This window comes from Malaclemys terrapin, chromosome 11 (assembly GCF_027887155.1).
Source record: "Malaclemys terrapin pileata isolate rMalTer1 chromosome 11, rMalTer1.hap1, whole genome shotgun sequence".
Taxonomy (NCBI): Eukaryota; Metazoa; Chordata; order Testudines; family Emydidae; genus Malaclemys; species Malaclemys terrapin.
The window spans coordinates 68,733,226-68,758,313 of record NC_071515.1 but is presented as its reverse complement, the minus strand read 5'-3'; the positions used below and the strand labels follow the sequence as shown (position 1 = coordinate 68,758,313).

Below are 25,088 nucleotides of genomic sequence, written 5' to 3'. Positions count from 1 at the left end.
ACAGAGAAATCTTCAGTGAGCTTAAAAAAAAAAAAAGCTTACAAAAAGTAGAAACTTGGACAGCTGCGTAGGGAGCAGTATAAAAATATTGCTCAAGCATGCAGGGGTGTAATCAGGAAGGCCAAAGCACAATTGGGAGTTGTGGCTAGCAAGGGATGTGACGGGTAACATGAAGGGTTTTTATGGGAATGTTAGCAACTAAGAGGTCAGGGGATCCTGTGGCACCTTTAAGACTAACAGAAGTATTGGAACATAAGCGTTCATGGGTAAAAACCTCACTTCTTGCAGCTGAAGAAGTGAGGTTTTTACCCACGAAAGCTTATGCTCCAATACTTCTGTTAGTCTCAAAGGTGCTACAGGACCCTCTGTTGCTTTTTACAGATTCAGACTAACACGGCTAGCCCTCTGATAAGAGGTCAGGGAAAGTGTGGGACCCTTACTGAATGGGGGAGGCAACCTTGTGACAGATGTGGAAAAGGATGAAGTACTCAATGTGTGGTTTTTTGTTTGTTTGTTTGTTTTTTTGCCTTGGTCTTCACAAACAAGGTTAGCTCCCAGACTGCTGCACTGGGCAGCACAGTATGGAGAGGAGATGAGCAGCCCTCAGTGGTGAAAGAACAGGTTAAGGACTATTTAGAAAAGCTGGACATGCACAAGTCCATGGGGCCAGATCTAATGCATCCGAGGGTGATGAGGGAGTCGGCTGATGTGATTGCAGAGCCATTGGCCATTATCTTTGAAAACTGGTGGTGAGTGGGGAAGGTCCCAGATGATTGGAAAAAGGAAAATATTGTGTCCATCTTTAAAAAAGGGAAGAAGGAGACTGCAGGGAACTACCAACTAGTCAGCCTCACTTCAGCCCCTGGAAAAATCATGGAGCAAATCCTCAAGGAAACCATTTTGAAGCACTTGGAGAGGAAGGTGATCAGGAACAGTCAACATGGATTCACCAAGAGCAAGTAATGCCTGACCAACCTGATTGCCTTCTATGATGAGATAACTGGCTCTATGGATATGGGGAAAGCAGTGGACCTGATATACCTTGACTTTAGCAAAGCTTTGGATATGGTCTCCCACCGTATTCTTGCGAGCAAGATAAAAAAAATATGGATTGGATGAATGGACTATAAGGTGGATAGAAAGCTAGCTAGATCATTGGGCTGAACAGGTCGTGATCAATAGCTTGATGTCGAGTTGGCAGCCAGTATCAAGCAGAGTACCCCAGGGGTCTGTCCGGGGGCTGGTATTGTTCAACATCTTTATTAATGATCTGGATGATGGGATGGACTGCACCCTCAACAAGTTTGTGGATGACACTAAGCTGGGGGTGAGGTAGATAGGGATAGGGTCCAGAATGACCTAGACAAATTGGAGGATTGGGTAAAAGAAATTTGATGAGGTTCAACAAGGACAAGTTACTCAGGACAGAAGAATCCCATGCACTGCTACAAGCCGGGGACCAACTGGCTAAGCAGCAGTTCTGCAGAAAAGGACCCGGGGATTACAGTGGACGAGAAGCTGGATATGAGGCAACAGTGTGCCCTTGTTGCCAAGAAGGCTAATGGCATATTGGGCTGCATTAGTAGGAGCATTGCCAAATCGAGGGAATTCGGCACCAGTGAGGCCTCAGCTGGAGTATTGTGTCCAGTTTTGAGCCCCTCCCTACAGAAAGGATGTAGACAAAGTGGAAAGAGTCCAGCGGAGCGCAATGAAAATGATTAGGGGGCTGGGACACATGATTTATGAGGAGAGGCTGAGGGAACTGGGCTTGTTTAGTCTGCAGAAGAGTGAGGGGGGGGATTTGATAGCAGCATTCAACTACCTGAAGGGGAGTTCCAAAGAGGATGGAGCTAGGCTGTTCTCAGTGGTGGCAGATGATAGAACAAGGAGCAATGGTCTCAAGATGCAGTGGGGGAGGGCTAGGTTGGATACTAGAAAAAACTATTTCAGTAGGAGGGTGGTGAAACACTGGAATGGGTTACCTAGGGAAGTGGTGGAATCTCTATCCTTAGAGGTTTTTAAGGCCTGGCTTGACAAAGCCCTGGCTGGGATGATTTAGTTGGGGTTGGTCCTGCTTTGAGCAGGTGCTTGGACTAGATGACCTCCTGAGTTCTCTTCTAACCCTAATCTTCTATGATAAAGAAACTGTACTATGGTACTTGTATGAGATTAATTAAATATCATTTTTACAATGCAAATATTTGTAATAATTATATAAAGTGAGCACTGTACACTTCAGTGTTGTCATTTAAATCAATATATTTGAAAATGTAGAAAAATAATAAATTGCACAACAGTGTGATTAAAACTGATTAAGCACAATTAATTTTGAGTTAATTGCAAATTAACTGCAATTAATCAACAGCCCTAATTTTCACATTATGTCATGTCAAAAGGACAGTCAGAGATTAGTGAGCCCTCACCCTAATCCTATCAAAATTATCTGTTTTTCACCATGTGCAATCTAAAGATGAGGGTTAGAACTATTCTTCTGTTTTATGTAGACAGAGAGCACACCATCCCCCATCTCTGAGTGAGGCACAAGTCCTAGATTTAAGTTCAGATGTAAAAGATGCTCTACACCACCTATGAATTTACATGGCCTGATTCTTCACTACCTTCTTTACACCTTAGTCAGTGCCCCTGTCCAAACTGCTGTAAAGAGACTAGCAATCTGTGTCCAATCACTTATGCTTTGCAGAATGTATGTAAAATAGTGACTGAGTATTGAGTTTTTTACACCTACTTGAACAATATAAGTGTTCAGACAGAAAGAGCTTGATTTTTCCACTATCTTCCCACCATGTGGACGGACACACAACCACCATGACAGTTGTCAGGGGTGAATGCAGATTGCTGTCTTTTACTCAATGTGTGAAGCTGCTGTCAAACCTGTTAGTCAACACGATTCATTGTTCTAAACTTCAATATTGATGTGGCTTATACCTCACATGCCACCTCAGGATCTCCCTCTCCATAAGCATGACTAAAATGACTTCAGAAAGTCCTACTAGAAATAGTTAAGGAGACACTTGGAAAACTCAAACTGATCCAACCAAACACTGGTGTTTGATGTAGCCTACTAAGAGGCTTTTTGCCAACAAACTTACTGCACCACTGACTTATTTTTGAGAAGACAGATCTCTAGGGAGGCAGTAGGAAAATAGTTATTGCTATTGCATTTGGTTTTCTCCAGTCCTCAAAAAAGAAAGTGATCCTGGCCATTACTGTACATTAACCAGTAATATAGTATCAATAATAAACATGCTGATTAAGTCACTGCATTAATTATTTGTGGAACTAAGCAAGTCTTATCTGCATTTGGTTTCTGGTATCCAGTGGAAAATATTCTTTCAGAAAAATATACAGTTGCACCATTTGCAACTTTCAGCAGGTTGTGATATGGATGAGTCCATTTCTTAATGGGTAGGGAACAGGAGGGAAGCAGCATTTGCACCATTGTAGCTTATTACTACTGAACAAGGATATTGTTTTAGTACTCCTTTTAAGAGAATTCTGGGGTAGGCTATTTGCACTAACTGTAGATTGAGGCATTGTTATTTGATGCCAGGAGCACATCAATTTTCAGCTCAACTTTCTCCCACCCTACCTCTAAACTCTCGGTCCCTGCTTTTAGCAACAACCTACAGTAGGAAAAGTCAAGCAGTACCATCCGGTTGTTAATTTCAATGCTTGATCACTTACTTTATCTTAAGTAAGGAGCTGATTGTCCCCTTATCTGAACTGCCCACATAGCTTGAGAAGTTATTGTTTTTCCTTTGCTATGTTAGTGTTGATGTTAATTGCTGGTGAAACTTGATACTATAATCCAATCAAAGAATACCCCAGCTTCCCTGTGGTAAGTTTTGCCTACTATTAATGATCAGCCAATATTCCATATCAGAGAATATCTTCAACAGTCAAGGAGCAACTTCATGCTTGTTAGCCACAATAATTAAGCTGCAATGTATCATATCACTAGTTAAGGGATAACTTTGTTTATACTAATATAAAACACACAGGTTTTTTTTTAGAAATCCTTGTATTAACTCATTTGTTTCCATACATACCCAAAACATGTCTTGTACTTCTGTAAACCACAAATGTGACCAACCAAACTAAGTAGTACAGAAACAATGTGTTCTAGACACCATGAAGGCTGAAAGTTTACTGCTAATCTAAAAACTTGTTTTAAGTGACATGGATTATTTTTAAAATGCTCATTGTAGTCATGCTGTTAAAATGATGTCATGATTTCTGCAAAACCAACAGGTGGGTATTCAGCAAACATTTGCAGTTATCTAATGAAGATTCTGGAACAAATTTTGCTTTGAGTTACTCTAGCACTTATGCTGCTACAACAGAGCAGAATTTGGTCTATGTTTAGCCACAAAAATCTATTGACTCATGTCATTTTAATGACGATGAGATATTAGTTTATATTCAGAAAATCTTTCTACTTACTACTTTGAAGAGTATATTGAAACCAAACAAAATGTTTCATCTACCATTTAATAGAAAAAGGTTTTATTGCCAACAGTATAAAACTTAATTTTAATCTCTGCATTTAGGAATTTTAAATAAAACTCTTCCCTTGCACTAATTATGATAGTTTTCACAAGGGAAATAACACCTTAATTCATTAACCAAGAAAATAAATTCCAGTCATAATTTAACTGTTAGGAACCAGCCATTTTATACAAAAACACAATACAAATATTGACATTCCAAAAACTGTACATCATATTAAATTACAAAAAAAAACCCTAACAATTATCTGAACAAAATACAGTCTTTAGTTTCCTCATTCACTGTTTCATAATGCCAATCTGTAAAGTCCTTTGTAATCTAGCTATGTTGGCATCCAAGGCTGCTAGCCCATTTTTAAAGTCCTCTTCATCTCGTGAAGTAAATGTTGAGAAGGAAGACATGCTCCATTCAGACTTTCCTGACATGCAGTCAAAAGTAGAGAAACTAGAGTCAGACATTTCAGTGCCTTTTTTCTGAAAATTCTCTTTCTGATGTGGCATGCAAGCGTAAAGGTATTTATCAGACTGAGGTCTATCTGATTTGTCTATAAAATCTTTAACAGTTCCAATTATTTCTTTTGGCCTCACTAGGAGCCTGTCTCCTTCCAGCTCAGTTGTCTTCCCTGTGGTTTCAGATGTATTTTCTATTGTCTTTCTCAAGTCGTAGCCACCACTGAGTTTATCAAAAATCTTTTCATCATCCAACATCCCAAATCCATTCTGCTTCTGAGAGTCAGAGAGCCCACAGTTATAGTCCAACTTCTTGGAAGCCACACTGACCTGGTGTTGTGCACACATTTTTCTTTCAGATATTGATGGCTGTTTTTTAGAGGCGCTGCTAGACAATGGAATATAAATGGTCTCGTCCAGTTTGTGTTCTTCCTCTATTAAAGTCCCAGAATCACTAATTGTTTCTGTATCTTGCTTTGACAGGGGAGGAAGAATTCTTTGAGCTGTTATTTCCTCTGCTAAGAGTGTACATTTTTTATGAGATCCTTCAGCAACAAACTTTTCACGGGCTAGATCTGGCATTTCCAATTCTCCAGTTTTATTTGAAAACTGAAGTTCTGTATTTGTCAAAATTTGATCACTTTCTAATTTTTTGAGGTAACTCATTATGGAAGTACTCACAGGGAGTGGGTTGGGTTTCAGCTGTTTCTCATAGTCTTCCAGAAGAGATTTTGTAAGACCTTTTTCAGGTCTATGTCTAACATGGTCTACAGTGAGGTCAGAGAGAAGCTTGGCCATGCTGCTCTGCAAGGTTCTGTTAAGAGCAATTCATTAGGTCATCCATTATGTATAATGACTTTTCATAAACCATATTTATAATTTAATATTTAGATATACTTATCAATTTAAGATTGCAATGATCATTTTAAAAACCTAATTCATATTCCACAAGACAGCACAAAAAAATCAATACAAATTTTAAACTACTCAAGCTCTATCGAGTGTCATTCTTCAATTCAATGAAATGTGCCTTTGAAATTAATAATGAAAAGAACAGCAAGCAGTGAGGTTTCTTTCTCACCTACGTGCCCTTATGAAGAGAAGATTAAATGACTTTAAGACAAGAGAACTTTAACATTTATAAAGTAAATAGAAGATACAGTATAATTGATTTTGGTCTAGATAATACTTAGTCCTGCCATAAGTGCAGGGGATTGGACTAAATGACCTCTTGAGGTCCCTTCCAGTCCTATGAGTCTATGATTTTCAGAGTTTGTTTTAAGATATGGAGGTCTGCTTTTGAAAGCAATTTGGAAAAATTGCTTCCTTTAAATTGTAAACGATGTTTAAGTAAATATTTAAATACAGAAATAGACAAGGGCAATCACAGTTACTCATTTTCGGCTTTCTATCCCAAGACAAATGAAGACTCAGTTCATTACATGTACATATGGCTATCACCATCTGGTGGTCAGCAGTTAATATAGTTACAGGAAAATATGAAAGGTGTATATACACTGTAAGGAAAATACTGTACACTATTATGGGGGCTGGTAAATTCTGAATTTTGGATAACAACCGAATAGTAAAACTTCTAGTGCACATAAGTAAAATATAAATAATCCAAACAAGTCATGTAACTAGAGAGATCTATTATCAGAATCACACCATCTAGGTGTACAAAAGATTGTGAAGCCCCAAACCTTGCCATCATGAATTCATTAAAAAAAAAAAACAAACAAACATAGAATAAGTTCACAAATATATGCAATTAAGGCAGCTTCACTCAGGAGCTAAGACTCTCAAAAATGAAGGAAATTAGTCATAAATTTCATTTTAAGTGTGCCCTTAATTGATAGAGAGATCGCTTCTTCCCACAGGAAAATCACTAAAATTGTGGGCCCAAAAGGGAGAGTCTCTGCAAAGTTCTTCTCAGGATGATTTATTCCTGGTCTTTTTACAAAGAAAAGGGAGACTGCCTCCCCTTCAAACAGGCTGCAGAACTAGTTACCAAACCCTGCAGGTCCTAGGGAAGGATCACCTTGGTAGCCAGAGCTAGAGACACAAACAAGGTCATTGCCTTCTCCCAGCAAGCAGCCATGCATCCAGCATGTGGCATTTGACCTACCTGACATGATAATTATTTCTATTTCTAACTATTGCAGAAGTTAAAAAGGTGGAAGCCAAAACTTCTGCTTTTATGCTAAATTATTAGGTTTTATTGTTCCATCATCCTGACACAATCCATCCCACATGTTTATCTTGTCTAGCTGTTTACTTTCTTACCCCTGTAGTGTAAGCTGTCTGGAGGAGGGACTGTCTCTTTGTTATCTGATTGTATAACATCAGTATAGCCCTGCTCCCTGATTGGGGTTTTTAGGCTCTAGAAAGAGTAAATAAATAAATTGCAAGACTCACAGATAGGTTATAAGACCTTTAGGTCTAGACCCTAACAAACACAAAAGACAACATAGGAAGAAGTTGCAGTATTATTTTAACATTGTTTCAATAATTCAAAATAAGGAAGAAACGTCAAGAAGAAAAACTCTGTGGCCAATATTACCGAGTCAATTCATGCAGTCTGTTCACTTCTGCATCACGCTGACGTAATGTTATGCCCAAGATCTGATTTTCTTTTTCCGAGGCTTCCAACTTAAACTGGAAGCTCTTCACATTTGCCAGTGCCTCATCCACTTCTAAAATGCCAAGTACAATTTTATTTAGTCTTTTTATAAATGTAAAAGCACCAAGTGAAAAAAATCAAGTCAGTTCAAAACACGCACCAATTTTTAGCTTCGTAGCTTCAATGTCATACTGCTGTTTGTTTTCAAACAGTTCTTTATCTTTCTCCTGGATAACTTTTGCAAATTGTTTATTTTCTTCTTTCTGGTTTTCTATTATTTTAAGGAGTTCTTCATTTTTATTGTGCAGTGATTCAAGGCCCTTTAAAGATTCCTTGAGTTGACTCTGGAGTGTCATATTCAAGGATTGTAGAGAAACTACTATAGGAAGAGAAACATAGCAAGTTTTTTAAATGCTTCATTTCTATGCCCAAAAGAAATATAATTTGTAACTATTAAAGCCTAAGTCATCATTCAAATTCTTAGAAATTAAGACTAACAGATTGCAATAACTATTAAGCTGAAGTCAGAAGTCCTGTGTGAATATAAGCATAAATCAAAACTGTAGAGAAAGAATTCTCTTCCACTACCAGTAGATATTTTACATGTTTTTAAGTGGGTGTATTTAGAAAGATTTCTATTAGCGCTAAATCTTTAAGTCCTATTATCCTATACTGGAATAACAAGATATGAAGAACATTGTAACTGATGTCAAGTATCAGGGGGTAGCCGTGTTAGTCTGTATCTACAAAAACAACAAGGAGTCTGGTGGCACCATTGTAACTGATGTATTTGCACCTATCACCAAGATAACACAACCCTATTTTCATTAAAATGAAAAATGTTGTCTCATATCCTATGACAAGCTACCTACAATAAAATATTTAAGGGTTAATTTTCTCTTTAAAAAGTGACCACAAGACTTGGTATTGCTCACAGTGATATCCAAGGCCTTGATCCTGCAGTGACATAAGCATGAGGACATCCATACAGAGCCTGAGAGACTTCAATACATTTGCACACAGCTCACTACAAGACTAGGGCCTAAAACTGTGGAGATAATAGTCCCCATTATCACAGTGATAGAATGTGGAGTGCCGTTTTATATATTTAAAATTAGTTATTTAATTCTGTACTTGTACTTTGTGTACAGTACTGAACTTGCACATATAATTTTGCAAAGTTGTATTGCCTTCCTTTCTTCCCCCCAGCTTAGTAAAATATTTTTAGATGGGTATCATGGTAGCGTTACCCACTGCCACATTAATTCACAGCAGATAAGCTGTAATTGTCATGTAATGATGTGCTGTGGGTTTTTTGCCCAGTTCTCCAAAAGGAAGATAGAGGAAAACTACCTTTCTACTTTAAGGTCAGACTCTAATATCAGATGCCTTATGCATGGAGTTATGTAGTTCAAAAACTCTGTTATAATGTGACCTTTGTTTTCAGATAAAAGTAGGAACCTTTCCAAGATACAAGGAGGTTTCCTTTATACCCGTCAGTTGTCTGGTGTCTCATCCTTACTTTATGAAGGATACAGTCTCAAATCCTACACTGGAGCTGCACAGGAGGATCCCACTGTCTGCATGGTGCTCTACTGACTTCAATGGAACTAAAATCTTTATCCCCATTTCCCACACCATCACTTGCAATATACCAGTACTTGCATTCAAAGTTGCAATCCAGGCTGGATTCCTTTTCAGCTCTCTCTCGCTCCCGGAGTTGCTGGTTCAATATTCTTAATCTCCTAAATGTGAATGATAAAGCATAAATGGAGAAAGTCCAAATAAAGAGTAAATTCAAAAGGCTGAATATTAAAATTGGTTTATGAAAGTTTACTAATTTAATTAGAATAGAACCCCCACAAAAATGTTTTTAGTTTTGGAAGTTAGAAAAAGTTTTAATAATCTTGTGATGGGTTAGATTACAGAACCCCCCTTGGAAGCTGCCACCTGATGTGCCAAGACTACTAAGCATTATCAATAGGCATCTTATTGAATATGTCCAGAGCTCTGCCAGTCAATTTTGCTATCAATGTGGTTATCTTTTGATTTTTAGGGATGGCATGAAGGGTGCACAGTTTTTTTTAAAAGTGATGAAATATTTGGCAATATTGCTGGATTTTCTATTTTGTCAAAGTCTGCATTTCCATTTTCTTTAGCTGAATGAGCTCTTTTCAAAAATCATGGTAACTTCACTCCATTTTAGCTCAGAGGAAAGGGGTGTCTACTTTTACATTAAGCATGTATCCTGAAAAGAGATTCTTTCTGTATTTGATAACAGGCTGTCTAAAGACATATGCATGCTAACTACTTGGGATCTGCAGTTTAAAAGTTAGAGTACCCACTGGTACTTCTAGGAAAAAGCCCAGTCTTGGGAAAAGATGGCAATATGTTTCAAATGGAAAAATACACACAGAAAATAATACTCCCTCCTAGTTCTCAACATGCTTTTCTGCATACTTTGGGAAAGTATTATCTAGACCCTTGTTATGCTGTTAAGGTTAGAGATCAGTTAATAAGATAAACTACTTTATAAGGCAAGTCATACACTAATGTCAAGGAACAACATTCATTCATTTGGGAAAACTGATGGAATAAGTAAAACATTCCTATTCTTCAGTAGCAAGAAGCTTGTTCAAATATCCATGCACTAAATATGAATGCCTTAAAGATTTTTTTTCAGAAGCAATATAGTATACAAAGCATAGTATAAAAAAAAACCTGCACATGAACACAATATAGACAACAGAAAACAAGAATGTGATCTAAGAATTATACATTGTAACTATACTACAATATGCAATTTATAACAATGAAGTTAGTTAGTATGATACATATTTTTGAAATAGGTTGCTCACTTGGTGAATGTTTACTGACCTACGCAATTGGGCATTTTCACTTCTGAGAGGTTGTATAGCAAGTGCTATTTCAGCTTGTACATTAGTACTTCCAACTACTGCTGGCAGTAATGAAACACAGTCTTCTACCTCATGTATTATCCTCAATATTTCAGAATCATCTATAAGAAAAAAAATTAAATACATAACCGCCTCATAAAATAGCTGAACATAAATTCTATTACCTCTTAAGATATGTGTGAAGCTTTTAATGTTTAAATTACCCCTCTTTATCTGCACTTCTTAAATTACTGTTTGACTGTGAAGTATGGTCAGCCAGGTGTACATGTACCCTTGGTGGTACACAGAGATCTTTCAGGGGGTACATCAACTCATCTATATATTTGCCTCGTTTTACAACAGGCTACATAAAAAGCACTAGTGAAGTCAGTACAAACTAAAATTTCCTATAGACAATTATTTGTTTATATTGCTCTTTATACTACATGCTGAAATGTAAGTACAATATTTATATCCCAATTGATTTATTTTATAATTATATGGTAAAAACGAGAAAGTCAGCAATTTTTCCATAATTGTGCAGTGACACTTTTTTGTATTTTTAGGTCCGATTTTGTAAGCAAGTAGTTTTTAAGTGAGGTGTAAATTGGGGATATGCAAGACAAATCAGACTCGTGAAAGGGGTAAGATGGAAAGATTGAGAGCCATTGGTCTAGATCCCCGTCAAATCACAGCCACCATCCTTTCAACTGATCTCTGAAGGGAAATTTTTTAGAACCTTTCCACACCACTCCCTGATTACCTCTTATGGGAAGTGTAAGAGCAGAGCTTTTCCACAGACACTACGCAGAATGAAAACACTACTTTTACTAATTGCTATAACAATTTTAAGATCTCAGACACACATTGAAACACTCACTTTATCTTCCTTCAGATCAAAACATACAGCTCTATTAAAAAGAAAAACTATTCCAAATTGTAATTTTGTAACATCTGAATTACAATAATTCATCACACAATGGTATATTATGAATTTCTAGGAATGTCCATCCATGTAGCATAACATAGCATCTGTGTGATATATATTCTACTATGCTGATAAAACATTTTTACCTTGGTCTGCCAGTGCCTTGAGCTCTCCCAAAAGATATTTTACTGTTTTAACTTTTTGGGCTGTTTTTTCTGGGCTTGCTTTTTTAGGCTTTAAAACTTTGTCAAAACTTGTCTGACAGCTTGTCTCCCTCATTGGTGCTATGTCAACTGCATTCAAGTCCTCTTCTTCACTGGTAGTACCCTCACTATGTTCCTCAGCGGTTTCCTCTTCTTTGGTATCAGAGACCTTGGACTGTGCTGGATCAAATTTCTGGTACTTCTGACCAGCCCTGTCACTCTCTGCTTCATGTGGTTCTAAGAGAGCCAGATGAGCTTGTATACATCTTATCAAGTCTGCCTCCTTTACCCGTTGCTCATGATTTCCTTGGTTTGAAATCATCTCTCTGCCATAAGATGCTGGAAGAAATGTAGATACTGTGGAATTATTTGGCACAGCTAGTGGTACACAGGGTGTCATTGGAGGATCAGTGGTGGCAGACTTTGCTTGTGAAGAAATACAAGCAGCAACAGAAACTCCTGGGAAAAACACAGCTCCTCCTGCTTGTGGTGCACACTGGTTGTAACTGTCAGCAGGAACACCCTAAACAGAGAATATACATATTAAACAAATTACTATTATTTGTATTTTCATGGCACCTAAATGGAGCAGTGAGGTTTCTTTCAACATTTAGAAGCCAATCTTATTTAATGTGGTATTGCTCACTGTTTGTCATTTAAAAACCAGTTAAAATAGTACTCAAATTCATTCAGGCTGCAGTGTATGACCTTTCACTGTGTTCAGGAGTAGTTAAAAGGCAAATATAGTTAGGATTACCAATAAGACTAGTTGGTCTTATCTTAAATGTTATCTGTAATTCAGCAATAGAGCGAAATTGATATTTTCATCTTTTTATATTGGGGAGGGACAAAAGGATTCTGTTTTCTTAAGGTGGGAATTCATTTTCAGTGTGCTTGTAAGAATCTTCCTGATATATTTCCTTATTTTCCCTATCTTTAGAACTAGAATTCATTGCTGGTACCCACAGACACAGGAAAATAAACACACTGTGTACAAGTTAATATTTTTCTGTATTTTGGCATTTTGACTAATCTCAGCAATGTATGTATGTATGTATGTAGATATATATATATACACATACACACACACACACATACATATACACATACACATACTATAAATGTATGTGCTGAATGCTACAAACAACATAAAAAGGCAGTCAGCACATTTCTAACAAATACTTAATTTTACGTAATGGTTTTTTAGATCTGTGAAGCACAGACTTCCTCCAGTCCAAAACTTCTAGCAAATGAGATGATATCCCATAGAATGCTGATTGAAGATCATGCTAGCTATGGAACAGAGGTGGCACCTGCAATCTGACTACAGGGTCAATGTAAACCCTCCTCCCACACTTCTCAAAACTGCAGGAGGGGGTTTGCTTTGTTGTGGTTTTTTAATGTTGTACCCTGAAATAGATAAGGATATTAAAATGCAAAGCTTTAACACAAAAACCATATTTGAGAACAATGGGTTTTACACTACTTTCCACTGATCAAGTTAGCACTTCTAGTCACTGAGGTTTTTAATACGTTAAAATATTCAAAGTTAGGTTAATGACACAATCATCAGCACAGTGAGATTGGGATGTTACACTGATCAGTAACTATCAATCCTCCTCAGAAAGGGGTGGGAAATGGATACTTCACAGAATTCGACATAGAAAAACAATGAGCATAACAAACAGAAGTGACCAGTCCCCATTGGCATGCCGCTTACCTCATTTTTGGAGTCTACTGCAGGCACAATATAAGTAGCAATGCTTGCTAACAATATATTTGTGAACCGCCTTTAAATCACATAGTATTGTATTAAAAGCACCACCATATCTATTGTTTCATCACAGATTTTATGAGACATAAAATGCATTGAGTTTCTTTTTCTTTGGGAAAATTTCCTATTAAGTCCAAGAAAGTGTATAGATTTCAGTAGAAATGAAAGCCACAGAATAAGACAAGGATGACAACACTAACTTAAATGTTTATTTATAGTTTAAATTAAGTGTACTTACAGACTGAATGAGTAAAGGATTAGCTGAATACTGCGGGGACAGAGTTGGTGTGGAGGTAGGTAAACGATAATTAAATGCTGTAACATTTTGATATTCTGAAACAAATAGACAAAAAACTAACATTGTTAAATTTAAGATTTTTTTTCTTGCCAAAAAACTAAAAACAAACCCCAAAATAGTGTCTAACTATATAATGACATTCACACTAACCAGGATCTGAAACAGGGTAAGCAGGTACAGTGGGAATTCCATTACAGCTCGGTGGAACTTGGCCAGTTATCAGAGACATTTGGGTTTGCACATGCTCACACAGTTTCTGATGCATCACAGGAGAGTGTTGATTAAAAGGCACATGAATTGGTTGAACCGGCTGATTTTGTACTGCGCTGGAAAGTTCTCCCTCTTTGCCAACAGCAAGTGTATTACAAGACGCTGGTTTCCTATTTGACACTGGCACTATGGAAAATAAAGTTGAAGTTAGTTTTCTTTTTGCACTACACAAACACAAATGTTTACATGAAGATTCTTGAAATCAAGAATCAAGTGCTATGAACCCATTTCGATTGATTAATTTGATTAAAATTGATAGAACCAATCAAGACATAGTAAGTTTATTTTATTAAACCTGAGTTTAAAACCAAAATAAGTTGCACAATATTATAACCACATTAATTAATTCTGCAGATGAGGTGACAATGAACACGTATTTATTGAGGAAATAAAACAGTTATGGATGAAAACATTGTATAAGTAAAGGCCAAACCAAGGACAAGTGCTTACCAATTTCTTTATGAATATGGGCAGCAAGAACATTTCTCTTCAGTCCTTTCTTTTTTGAACTATTTCCTTTGCTTAGTATAGACCTGGTAGCAGCCTTAACAGAAGTTACTTTTCCTGGTTTTCGATTTACTGTCTCCGGTCCTAATGTTATTTGAAACAAAAGCCATTCAACAAAATGAATAAGAGACCTACAGAAACTAAAATGTAATTTTAAATTTCAATAAGGTACAACCTGTGGCCTCATTTTGCAAAATATCCTGCAGTAAAGCTGCACAGCGATCAAGCCCGTTATGTATAGTTACAACCTGCAGAAAGAATGTTGCAGTCAGAATACAGACATTGATTTATTGAAAACAAAACCAGTAAGGACAATGAAATAAAGTAAAGAAGTTCCTATTTAGAAAGCATTGTTACAGGTTTGAGTCACAGTTATTTCTGGACTGGGTTTGAGTAACATATTTATTTACATGCCATCAATGAAAACTTTTACACATTTCCCATTTACTGATTTGTTATATTTATAATTGAGAGATTGTATTGTGTTTCTATCTAATTAATTTTATGTTTCAGTAATTTTAGTTAATTTCTGATTTGCATGTATAAGAGAGCCAATTCATCTCAAATTACCTGATCCTCCGAGTCGGTGGAATAGAGAGAGTAACCAGAGTCCACATCAGAATGGCATGCTTTTCTTAAGCCAATCCTGAAAAAAACATTCCCTGCTTACTTCCTCTTATAAATATACTTGTTTGATATCTAAAACAACAAAAAACAACATACACAATGTGCTGCACTTTACAATAGAGCCAAATGCTGTAATGAGATAAGCAAGTAACTGCTGCAGACATCACCAGCATATGTTAGGGTAGGACTGGCCCTTACTCAGAAAGCTTACATGTCACTGTCCCCATATTCATTCAGTAATCTAGGGGGGAAATTTAATTAATATTTCATACATTCAAAATGGAAGTCTAAGGCATGTTGTTTGCTAAAGGGGTTAATCTTCCCTCTAGTCATTGTACAACCCAAACTCCCACTAACTTCAATGAAAGTTTTGCCTGTTCAAAGACAGCAGGCTCTGCCACTTGCAGCATCTTTCAGTTGGGACTTAATATTTAATCAATGCAAAGAGTTGTTGACAAGCTGCTGGCTTTTGATTTGTATGGCTGTTTTGACTGCTTACAGGTACACCACTAGACAGTATTAATGATTAAATTCTTACTGTTTTTTTCCACTTGATAACTTAGCTGCTCCTGTTAGCCTTCCAGAAGACAGTACCTGTTGAATTATTACACAAATATACACCAATAAATATTGTTTTGATTTCAATTAATTATTTTAACAAGATAACAGAAGTATACCAAATACCATTGGATTGCTAAATCTGAGACAATAAATAAAGTCTAGGAAGACTAATTTACATTTTTAACGGAATGAGGGGGAACGCAGCAAGAAGCATTGAGCCTCAATCCTGCAATTTACAATGCACAGGTAGACTTCTGAATACATGGCTGACTTCATGACACTGTGCAGATGCAGCAGTCCACCCACATATAAACTACAGGGTTGGTGTTTACGTGTAGACACATATCAGTTTGTTTTGTGGACAGAAGTTATTTCAGTACAGCCCTTCCACTTTCCTCTAGCACCACTGTCACTGTCTATAGCCTACAGCCTTATCTTCTTTTGATATCATGTCAAATTTCACAAGTTTAGCTAAATCAGGCCAAGTCCATTCCTTAATGGGAGATGTCAATGAAAAACCCAGAGTGGTACCGAAAGCAGTGCTGGTAATTTCCAAAAAAATTTCTCTGCAAGTCAGTACCGAACCAATACCTTGGATTGGTGCTAGTGGATATTGTAAAATTGAGGGCCTGACTACTTGTATTTATTAAATATCCCATACACTTTTCATAAGAGTTCAGACCCAGACCAGTAACAGGCTTGAGGTGTGATATAACATGATTGTGAAGAGCTTTATAATATATTGCAAAGGATAAATATTCCCTGCTTTCCACTGAATGCACAGCACTAGTTTTTACTAATAAGCTGCTGCCATAGCTCAAATATTTGCAACTGAAATATTTACTTGTAGAAGAATACTTCAAGCACAGGGCCTAATGGTGTGTGTGTGTTACTCATATAAATAATCTCACTGACCTCAATGAGAGTACTCGCATAAAGATTGCAGGATCAGGCCCACAACAAATATGGATTATGCACACAAGGGCTGAAGCCCATCCCAAAATTCACAACACTACCCTTGATCGTCATAGATCTGCCTTACCTCCCAAATATATCTCAAGATTCATATAGCAATATGATGTCATGACAACATGTCTTCATGTCAGGATACAAAAATCCAACATCACTGGGCAAATTAGTGATGTGAACGTGGGAATGTTGTTCACACAATTTTGCCCCCTTAAGACTGACACAAATAGGCAGACAGCAACCCTGGGCTCTCAAACTTGGTAGAATCTAAATGATTGAGAGCCTAAGTAAGTTGGCAAAAAGAAGAACAGGAGTACTTGTGGCACCTTAGAGACTAACAAATTTATTAGAGCATAAGCTTTCGTGGACTACAGCATATGCATCCGAAGAAGTGGGCTGTAGTCCACGAAAGCTTATGCTCTAATAAATTTGTTAGTCTCTAAGGTGCCACAAGTACTCCTGTTCTTCTTTTTGCGGATACAGACTAACACGGCTGCTACTCTGAAACCTGTAAGTAAGTTGGAAGGAGACTTCAGATATCCTGTTGTAACACTTTGCAAAACACCACATCACAAGGCAGGGAAATGTAATTTGGGAATCAACCCCTAACAAGAGGTGAAGCTAAGCAGCTGTTGGCAGTCGCCTGTGCAGGAACTGAATCCAACAGATAACAGGGTAGGGTGAGGGGGAAGTGACACCAGCTCCACCAATCAGGGGAGCCTCAAAGAGTCACCTAAACCCTATTCCTGGAGAGGCTCAGTTACCCATGCACTCCAGAGGGGGGAGTCCTGCATCCCTCATCTAGGGTCCCAGTAATACCCCCCTTTAGTAGATCCTAGAGAAGAGTTCCCCTGACTTATGAATCCAGTCACCTGTAACCCCTCCAGAAGAGAGCCCCTGAACTCTGAAACATCACCTCCCAATCCCCCCAACCCTGTCCCCAGTCACCTGACAACTCCCCCAGTATCCCCCAGAAGAGAGGTCCCCCAACCCATGATCCCAGTCTCCTCCCAAACCCTGCCACCCTGAGTGTCCCCCAGAGGAGAGCCTTCCTGACCTGTTAGCCCAGTCACCTCCCAACCCATGCCCTGCCACATCCCTAGTGTCCCCCAGAGTGTCTGCCGTGATCTGTGGGGCCAGGCACCTGCCAACCCTCCCCACACATCCCTAGTGTCCCCCAGAGGACAGCCCTCGACTGGTGAACCCAGTCACCTCTCAACCCCTCCCCCACACCTCTAGTGACCTCCAAAGGAGAGTCCCCCTCTGACCTATGAGGCCAGTTACCTCCTAACCCCCACAGTGACCCCAGCGAAGAGCCCCCACGAGCTCAGTCACCTCCGTGACTGTCCCCCAGAGAGCCCCCCTCACCCCACGAGCCTAGTCACTTCCCAAACCCCCCACAACCGTAGTGACCCCCCAGAGGAGAGTCCCCCGACCTGTGAGCCCATTCACCTCCCAACCCCACACCCCAGTGACTCCCAGGAGAGCCCCCGCCCCCTTCCAACCTCCCACCCCTAGTAGCCCCCAGAGGAAAGTCACCACCCCCTGACCCGGGAGCCCACCCAGTCCCCTCCAAGCCCCCTAGGAGCCCCGAAAACGAGACGCCCTCCACTCCCTGCCCCAGACGCCCAGTGCTCCCAACCCGCAGAGAGAGAGACCCCTAAACCGCCACTCAAGGCGCCCAGTCTCCCCATAACAGTCCCTCCCTCGGGACCCCAGAGCGAGAATATCCCGCGCTCGGCCCCGCACCTCCAGGGGAGACCCAACCGCGCCCCCCAGCGCTCGGCCCCCACGGCTGGTACCTTGTGATGCCGGAGAGTGCCCGGCCTCGCCATCGCTCCGTCCGTCCCCGGCCGGGGGAGGAGCTACCCGGCCATCGCTCAGCGCGGAAACGCGCGGCCAATCCGAGCCCGCCTTGGCTGACAGGCCCAACGGCTGCCAGGGCAGGGGAGGAGCCGTCATCCTCTCAGCCCCGCCTCTTCCGGCTCCCTCCCTCCATGCAAGGCGCCGGCGGCAGCCAGAGCGGACCGTGGAGTCGGGCGGAGTCAGGAAACCAGGGCCGGGATTGGTGGAGGTCCCGGCCCAGCGAACCAATAGTAGAAGAGAAGCGGGGCTAACCGACCAAATCAGTCAATAGCTCGTTCTCGCACTCAGTCAGCGGGACCGTCTCCCGGTCTCTCAGAGCCTGTTGGGCAGGGCAGGGGCTCGGCCCGGTCTACACGGCTCCTGAGACAGAGCTGTGTCAGCACCTAATGCTAAAGCGCTCCGGGTCCCCTCAGGCCCCCATCTCTTGGCTCCCCGTTCAGCGCTTACCCCATAACACTCCAATTGCCCTCGGGGAATCTCCCGCCCCGTGCAGCTTTCACACCGAGTAAACTGCAGGACAAGCGACAGGTTGTTCCTTTCAAGTAACAAGGACGTTTCAGAGTGGTAGCTGGGTTAGTCTGTATTAGCAAAAAGAATGAGCGGTACTTGTGGCACCTCAGAGACTAACAAATTTATTTGGGCATAAGCTTTCGTGGGCTAAAACCCACTTCATCAGATGCACACAGTGGGAAGATATATATACACAGCGAACATGCAAAAATGGGTGTTGCCATACCAACTCAAACGAGACTAATCAATTAAGGTGGGCTATTATCAGCAGAAGAAAAAAAACTTTTGTAGTGATAATCAGGCTGGCTTATTTCAAACAGTTGACAAGAAGGTGTGAGTAACAGTATGGGAAAAATTAGCATGGGGAAATAGTTTTTACTTTGTGTAATGAGCAGATTCTTAATCTTTCCCTGTTTGCAGTATAGGATGTTGATCAGGTGATTCTGCAGTTTCTTTGAGAGTTTTGTGGCACAATCTCTCAGCAAAGTCTTTGTGGTATGTAGATTGTAATGGATTTTTTTTACCTTCAGTCCTTTTGGTGTGATGTCTATGCATTTGCATTTGGAAAAGAAGATGATGTCTGTCTGTATCTGTACGAGTTTTTTCATGAAGTTGATGGATTTCCACGTCATACGGCTAAATTCAGTGCCTTGCATGGTGACAGGTTTCAGAGTGGTAGCTGTGTTAGTCTGTATTAGCAAAAAGAACAAGGAGTACTCAGGTATGAAAGTAACTTAAAGGACTTACCCATACGCCGGAGTCCTGAGTGGGCATGGCCTCAACTGGAAGAGGTGGGGCCTCAACTGGAAGACACGAGGGGCCTTTCAAGATTTAAAGGCCCTGGGGCTCTGGCTGGGGTACAGGCAGCAGGGCTCCGGCAGCAATTTAAAGGGCCAGAGGCTCCAGCTGCTGCGGGGCCTTTAAAGCGCCACCGGAGCTCCCCGCAGGGGCCAGCACTCCAGGACCTTTAAATCCACACCCGAGCCCAGCTGCCTGGGCCCTTTAAATCACCGCCAGAGAAGCCGGTCCAGTCCTACTTTCAACGCTGGGAGTATTTGTGGCACCTTAGAGACTAACAAATTTATTTGGGCATAAGCTTTCGTTGTTACTTTCTCTTGAACAGGCTCCACTGCTGAACTGATATTTTTTTGCATTCATAACAAAGTGCAACCAATGTTGGGGGGGGGGGAGTCATTCAAGATTTGTGTCCAACTGTTAGAACATAAGAACGGCCATAATGCGTCCATCTAGCCCTGCATCCTGTGTTCCGACAGTGGCCAATGTCAAGTGACCCCAAGGAAATGAACAGAATAGGTAATCAAGTGATCCATCCCCTGTCATGCATTCCCAGCTTCTGGCAAACAGCAGTTGTTTTACTTTGCGGTGCAGGGGACACATCAGAGCATGATGCCCTAACAGTGTTTCTCAACTGGTGGATTGAAACCTATTGGGGGGGGGTCACAAAAGACAATCAAACAGATGTGCAAATAGTGCAAATTTTTAGGGCTATCAAACGATTAAAAAATAAATCGTGAGATTAAAAAAATTAATCAATCGCAGTTTTAATCGCACTGTTAAACAATAAAATATCATTTTAAATTTATTATAAATATTTTGGATGTTTCTAGTATTGTTTAACAGTGCGATTAAAACTGTGATTAATCACACTTAATTTCTTTAATTGAGTTAATTTGTTTTGAGTTAATCGCTTGAGTTAACTGCAGTTAATTGACAGCCTTACAAATTTTATTACAATCTAAAGCAAAGAAAAATCTCACTTCCCCATTGGTCACACACCTTACACTTCAAAGTCAAGTGTGCTCTGTCAACCTACACACACAAACAAATAAATTATATAGGATTACCATTGTTATCCTTGATACTTTTTTTATTCTTACTTTTATAGTAAATGTAAGGTAGAGAGTTGTGAAATTTTATTTACTTTGAATAAAGGGTTGCCAACCTGAAAAGGCTGAGAAACACAGAACTATATAATTAATATCTATTCATAGAATCATAGAATATCAGGGTTGGAAGGGACCTCAGGAGGTCATCTAGTCCAACCCCCTGCTCAAAGCAGGACCTAATCCCAACTAAATCATCCCAGCCAGGGCTTTCTCAAGCCTGACTTTAAAAACCGCTAACGAAGGAGATTCCACCCATTCCAGTGCTTGACCACTCTCCTAGTGAAAAAGTTTTTCCTAATATCCAACCTAAACCTCCCCCTCTGCAACTTGAGACCATTACTCCTTGTTCTGTCATCAGGTACCACTGAGAACAGTCTAGATCCATCCTCTTTGGAACCCCCTTTCAGGTAGTTGAAAGCAGCTATCAAATCCCCCCTCATTCTTCTCTTCTGCAGACTAAACAATCCCAGTTCCTTCAGCCTCTCCTCATAACTCATGTGCTCCAGCTCCCTAATCATTTTTGTTGCCCTCCGCTGGACTCTTTCCAATTTTTCCACATCCGTCTTGTTGTGTGGGACCCAAAACTGGACACAGTACTCCAGGTGAGGCCTCACCAATGTTGAATAGAGGGGAATGATCACGTCCCTCGATCTGCTGGCAATGCCCCTCCTTATACAGCCCAAAATGCCGTTAGCCTTCTTGGCAACAAGGGCACACTGTTGACTCATATCCAGCTTCTCGTCCACTGTAACCCCTAGGTCCTTTTCTGCAGAACTGGTGCCTAGCCACTCGGTCCCTAGTCTGTAACAGTGAATGGGATTCTTCTGTCTTAAGTGCAGGACTCTGCACTTGTCCTTGTTGAACCTCATCAGGTTTCTTTTGGCCCAATCCTCTAATTTGTCTAGGTCCCTCTGTATCCTATCCCTACCCTCCAGCGTATCTACCACTCCTCCCAGTTTAGTGTCATCTGCAAACTTGCTGAGAGTGCAATCCACGCCATCCTCCAGATCATTAATGAAGATATTGAACAAAACTGGCCCCAGGACCGACCCTTGGGGCACTCCGCTTGAAACTGGCTGCCAACTAGACATGGAGCCGTTGATCACTACCCGTTGAGCCCGACAATCTAGCCAGCTTTCTATCCACCTTATAGTCCATTCATCCAGCCCATACTTCTTTAACTTGCCGGCAAGAATACTGTGGCAGACCATATCAAAAGCTTTGCTAAAGTCAAGGAATAACACATTCACTGCTTTCCCCTCATCCACAGACCCAGTTATCTCCTCATAGAAGGCAATTAGGTTAGTCAGGCATGACTATTAGGTTAGTCAGGATGTTACCCAATATGTATGCATTTTCATGAGAGATGGAAGGACTGTGCAATAAATATCAATAACTGATGACATCAGATTTTATTGCCACTGAATAGATAATTTACTTGGGCAATACCATAAACTGAAAGACACAGGCTCCTTATGTAGACAACAAGTGCCACCTAGTGGAATAGAGGTTACAGTGAAATTGCAATCAAATATTTTTACCAAAATTGAAAGATCAGTAGATACATTTAAAACAGTAGCGGGGAATAGAAAAGGGAAGAAAGGGGCATTGCCCTAGTAGGAGATCCTAGATGCAGGTAAGGGAGGATCCTTTCAGGGAATGGCATTGATGGCCTTGTAAGGTAGGCCTGGCACTGATGGTTTTACAATTGATATGCTGCCCTGCTCAGGAAAATTAAATTATAGTAAGACAAATACATATTCGTGCCATTTCTGTGGTCCATTCAAAGCTGTTAATGGGACAGTGTAACAGTTGCTTCTACCAGACAAAACAGCTGTGCAGGTCTGGGACTGTGAAACAAATTCTCTCAGGAACTAAGGACCGTCACAAACCTCACCACCTTCTTCTCCAAGTGAAAGATGCACTTATTTGACCTTGACTTTTCTAATATAAATGCATAGAAACATGTATATTTTAAAAAATACTCTAAACTCTATCAAAACAAGACACTTCACTGCATATGCTTCTTACCACGGGGAGAAGATGAGAGAACAAACAACACGTGAAAGATGTGCAGTCATATTGCTTAATTCACTACTGGAAGGCACTTGGCTACTATGGTGATAAACGTGGTATACAGAAAAAAATAGAAAGTGAGCTTCACAGTAGCATCAGGACTTCAGGGTACTTAAGGAACCAGCTGAAGCAATCTCAGAACCATTAGCAATTATCTTTGAGAACTCATGGAGGATGGGTGAGGTCTCAGAGGAGTGGAGAAGGGGAAACATAATACCTCTCTTAAAAAGGGGGAACAAAGGGGATCTGAGAAATCATAGACCAGTCAGTCTAACTTCAATATCTGAAAAGACACTAGAACAAGTTATTAAACAATCAATTTGTAAGCACAGAGAGGATAATGGAGTTATAAGGAATAGTCAGCATGGATTTGTCAAGAACAAATCATGCCAAACCAACCAAATTTCCTTCCTGGACAGAGTTACTGGCCTAGTGGATGTGGGGGATGCAGGAGATGTGATATGCCTTGATTTTAGTAAAGCTTTTGACATAGTCCCATGCAACAGTCTCATAGGCAAACTGGGGAAATGTGGTCTACATGAAATTACTGTAAATTGGATGCACAATTGACTGAAAGATCTTACTCAAAGAGTAGTTATCAATGGTTTACTGTCAAACTGGGAGGGTGTATTTAGTAAGATCCCCCAGGGGTCAGTCCTAGCTCCAATACTATTCAGTATTTTAATTAATAATTTGTATAATGGAGTGGAGAGTATGCTTATAAAATTTGCAGATGACACCAAGCTGGGAGCAGTTGCAAGCACTAGAGGACAGAATTTGAATTCAAAATGACCTTGACAAATTGGAGAATTGCTTTGAAATCAACAAGATGCAATTCATTAAAGATAAGTACAAAGTACTTCACATAGGAAGGAAAAATCAAATGCACAATTACAAAATGGGGAATAATCTGAAAAGGATTTGGGGATTATAGCGGATCACAAATAGAATATGAGAGAGAGACAAGGTGGGTGAGGTAATATCTTGTATTGGACCAACTTCCATTGGTGAGAAAGACAAGTTGTCAAGCTTACACGGAGCTCTTCTTCAGGTCTGGGAAATGTACTCAGAGTGTCACAGAAAAATACAGGGTGGAGCAGATTGTTTACCTTAAGTACTTAACATATATTTCAAGGGACCATTCAAGGGCCTGTTAAAACCTTGCCAATCATAGGCGGTAAAGGGAAAAAAAGCTGGGTCAAAGAACAAGATGAGAAGGTTCACAGAATATGATGGGCAATTATCAAACTAATGTCAAGTACCTTATGGGGCAACTATTTTCTCTGAGATGCTTTAAGTCACCAAACTACTACTCGAGGTGAGGGTGAGCTTCCACCAAACTGATAATTGATGGCCATGAATGCAGAGGCTTGAATAATTAAGAAAGAACTAATCTAAATGATTTAAAAACAAACAACAGCCTCCTCCTCCCACCCTTCATTTGGAATGATTTTCAGAGATGTATTCTACAATGCATATTAGCAGAAGAGACACATGCAAATAGATTTCTTTTTAAAATTGAAAGTGAGTGAGGAGAATAGAAAGAGGTGATGTGACTAGAGGTTACAGTATTGTCAACCACAAGTGATCAAAAATCATGAAACAGACCCCTAAAATCATGAGATTTTATAAATAATAAAGTAATATATCGTTACCTCCCATGTTCATAACTGATAACAAATGTTTGCTTATATTTGGTCGAGTCTTTGCTGGATGTTCTAACTCATCTCCAGAAAGAAGATCAAGTCAAACTATGAGCCTCAACTGTAATTTCTTGTTCCCCAAAGTTGGCAGAAACTGAGTACTATAAAGCCAGTGTAATCACTCCTGGAGGGGAAAAAGTGCCCCTCTCTTACTCAGCAGTGTCCTCTATGACCAAATAAGGGATAATATTGAAAGACATAAGAAGGCCCAGTCCAGTCCTCTTTGGCCAGAAGGATTTAGGCTGGAGCATGAGACCTTAAAGGCGGGTGGTACTAAAATAAAAATATATGTATATTTCCAGTTTAAATTAAAATACTTTATATTGAATATCCTAGCCAAGATAGTATGTGGGTAGCTGACCAGTCTTTAGTGATAAAATTAACACAAAT

General features: G+C 39.9%; 1 protein-coding gene across 1 annotated transcript; it reads right to left on the bottom strand.

Moving 5' to 3' along the window:
- Positions 1-4,063: 4,063 nt before the first annotated feature.
- Positions 4,064-18,497, bottom strand: CCDC14 (coiled-coil domain containing 14). Its single transcript, XM_054044728.1, has 13 exons — positions 18,439-18,497; positions 15,645-15,700; positions 15,050-15,125; positions 14,655-14,727; positions 14,423-14,563; positions 13,853-14,098; positions 13,643-13,737; positions 11,574-12,153; positions 10,480-10,621; positions 9,268-9,347; positions 7,763-7,981; positions 7,543-7,675; positions 4,064-5,793 (listed from the first exon to the last, which is right to left on the bottom strand). Exons 1-13 carry the CDS (start codon positions 18,469-18,471, stop codon positions 4,809-4,811), a joined length of 2,859 nt encoding a protein of 952 aa, XP_053900703.1. The 5' UTR covers positions 18,472-18,497; the 3' UTR covers positions 4,064-4,808.
- Between the last annotated feature and the right edge of the window lie 6,591 nt (positions 18,498-25,088).

Coding starts and splice junctions, on each gene's coding strand:
- CCDC14 (XM_054044728.1), bottom strand. CDS start 18,471: ATGGCGAGGCCGGGCACTCTCCGGCATCACAAG. Junction 14,728..15,049: donor CCACCGACTCGGAGGATCAG/GTAATTTGAGAT, acceptor TTCTTTCTGCAG/GTTGTAACTATACATAACGG. Junction 13,738..13,852: donor TTACCCTGTTTCAGATCCTG/GTTAGTGTGAAT, acceptor TATTTGTTTCAG/AATATCAAAATGTTACAGCA.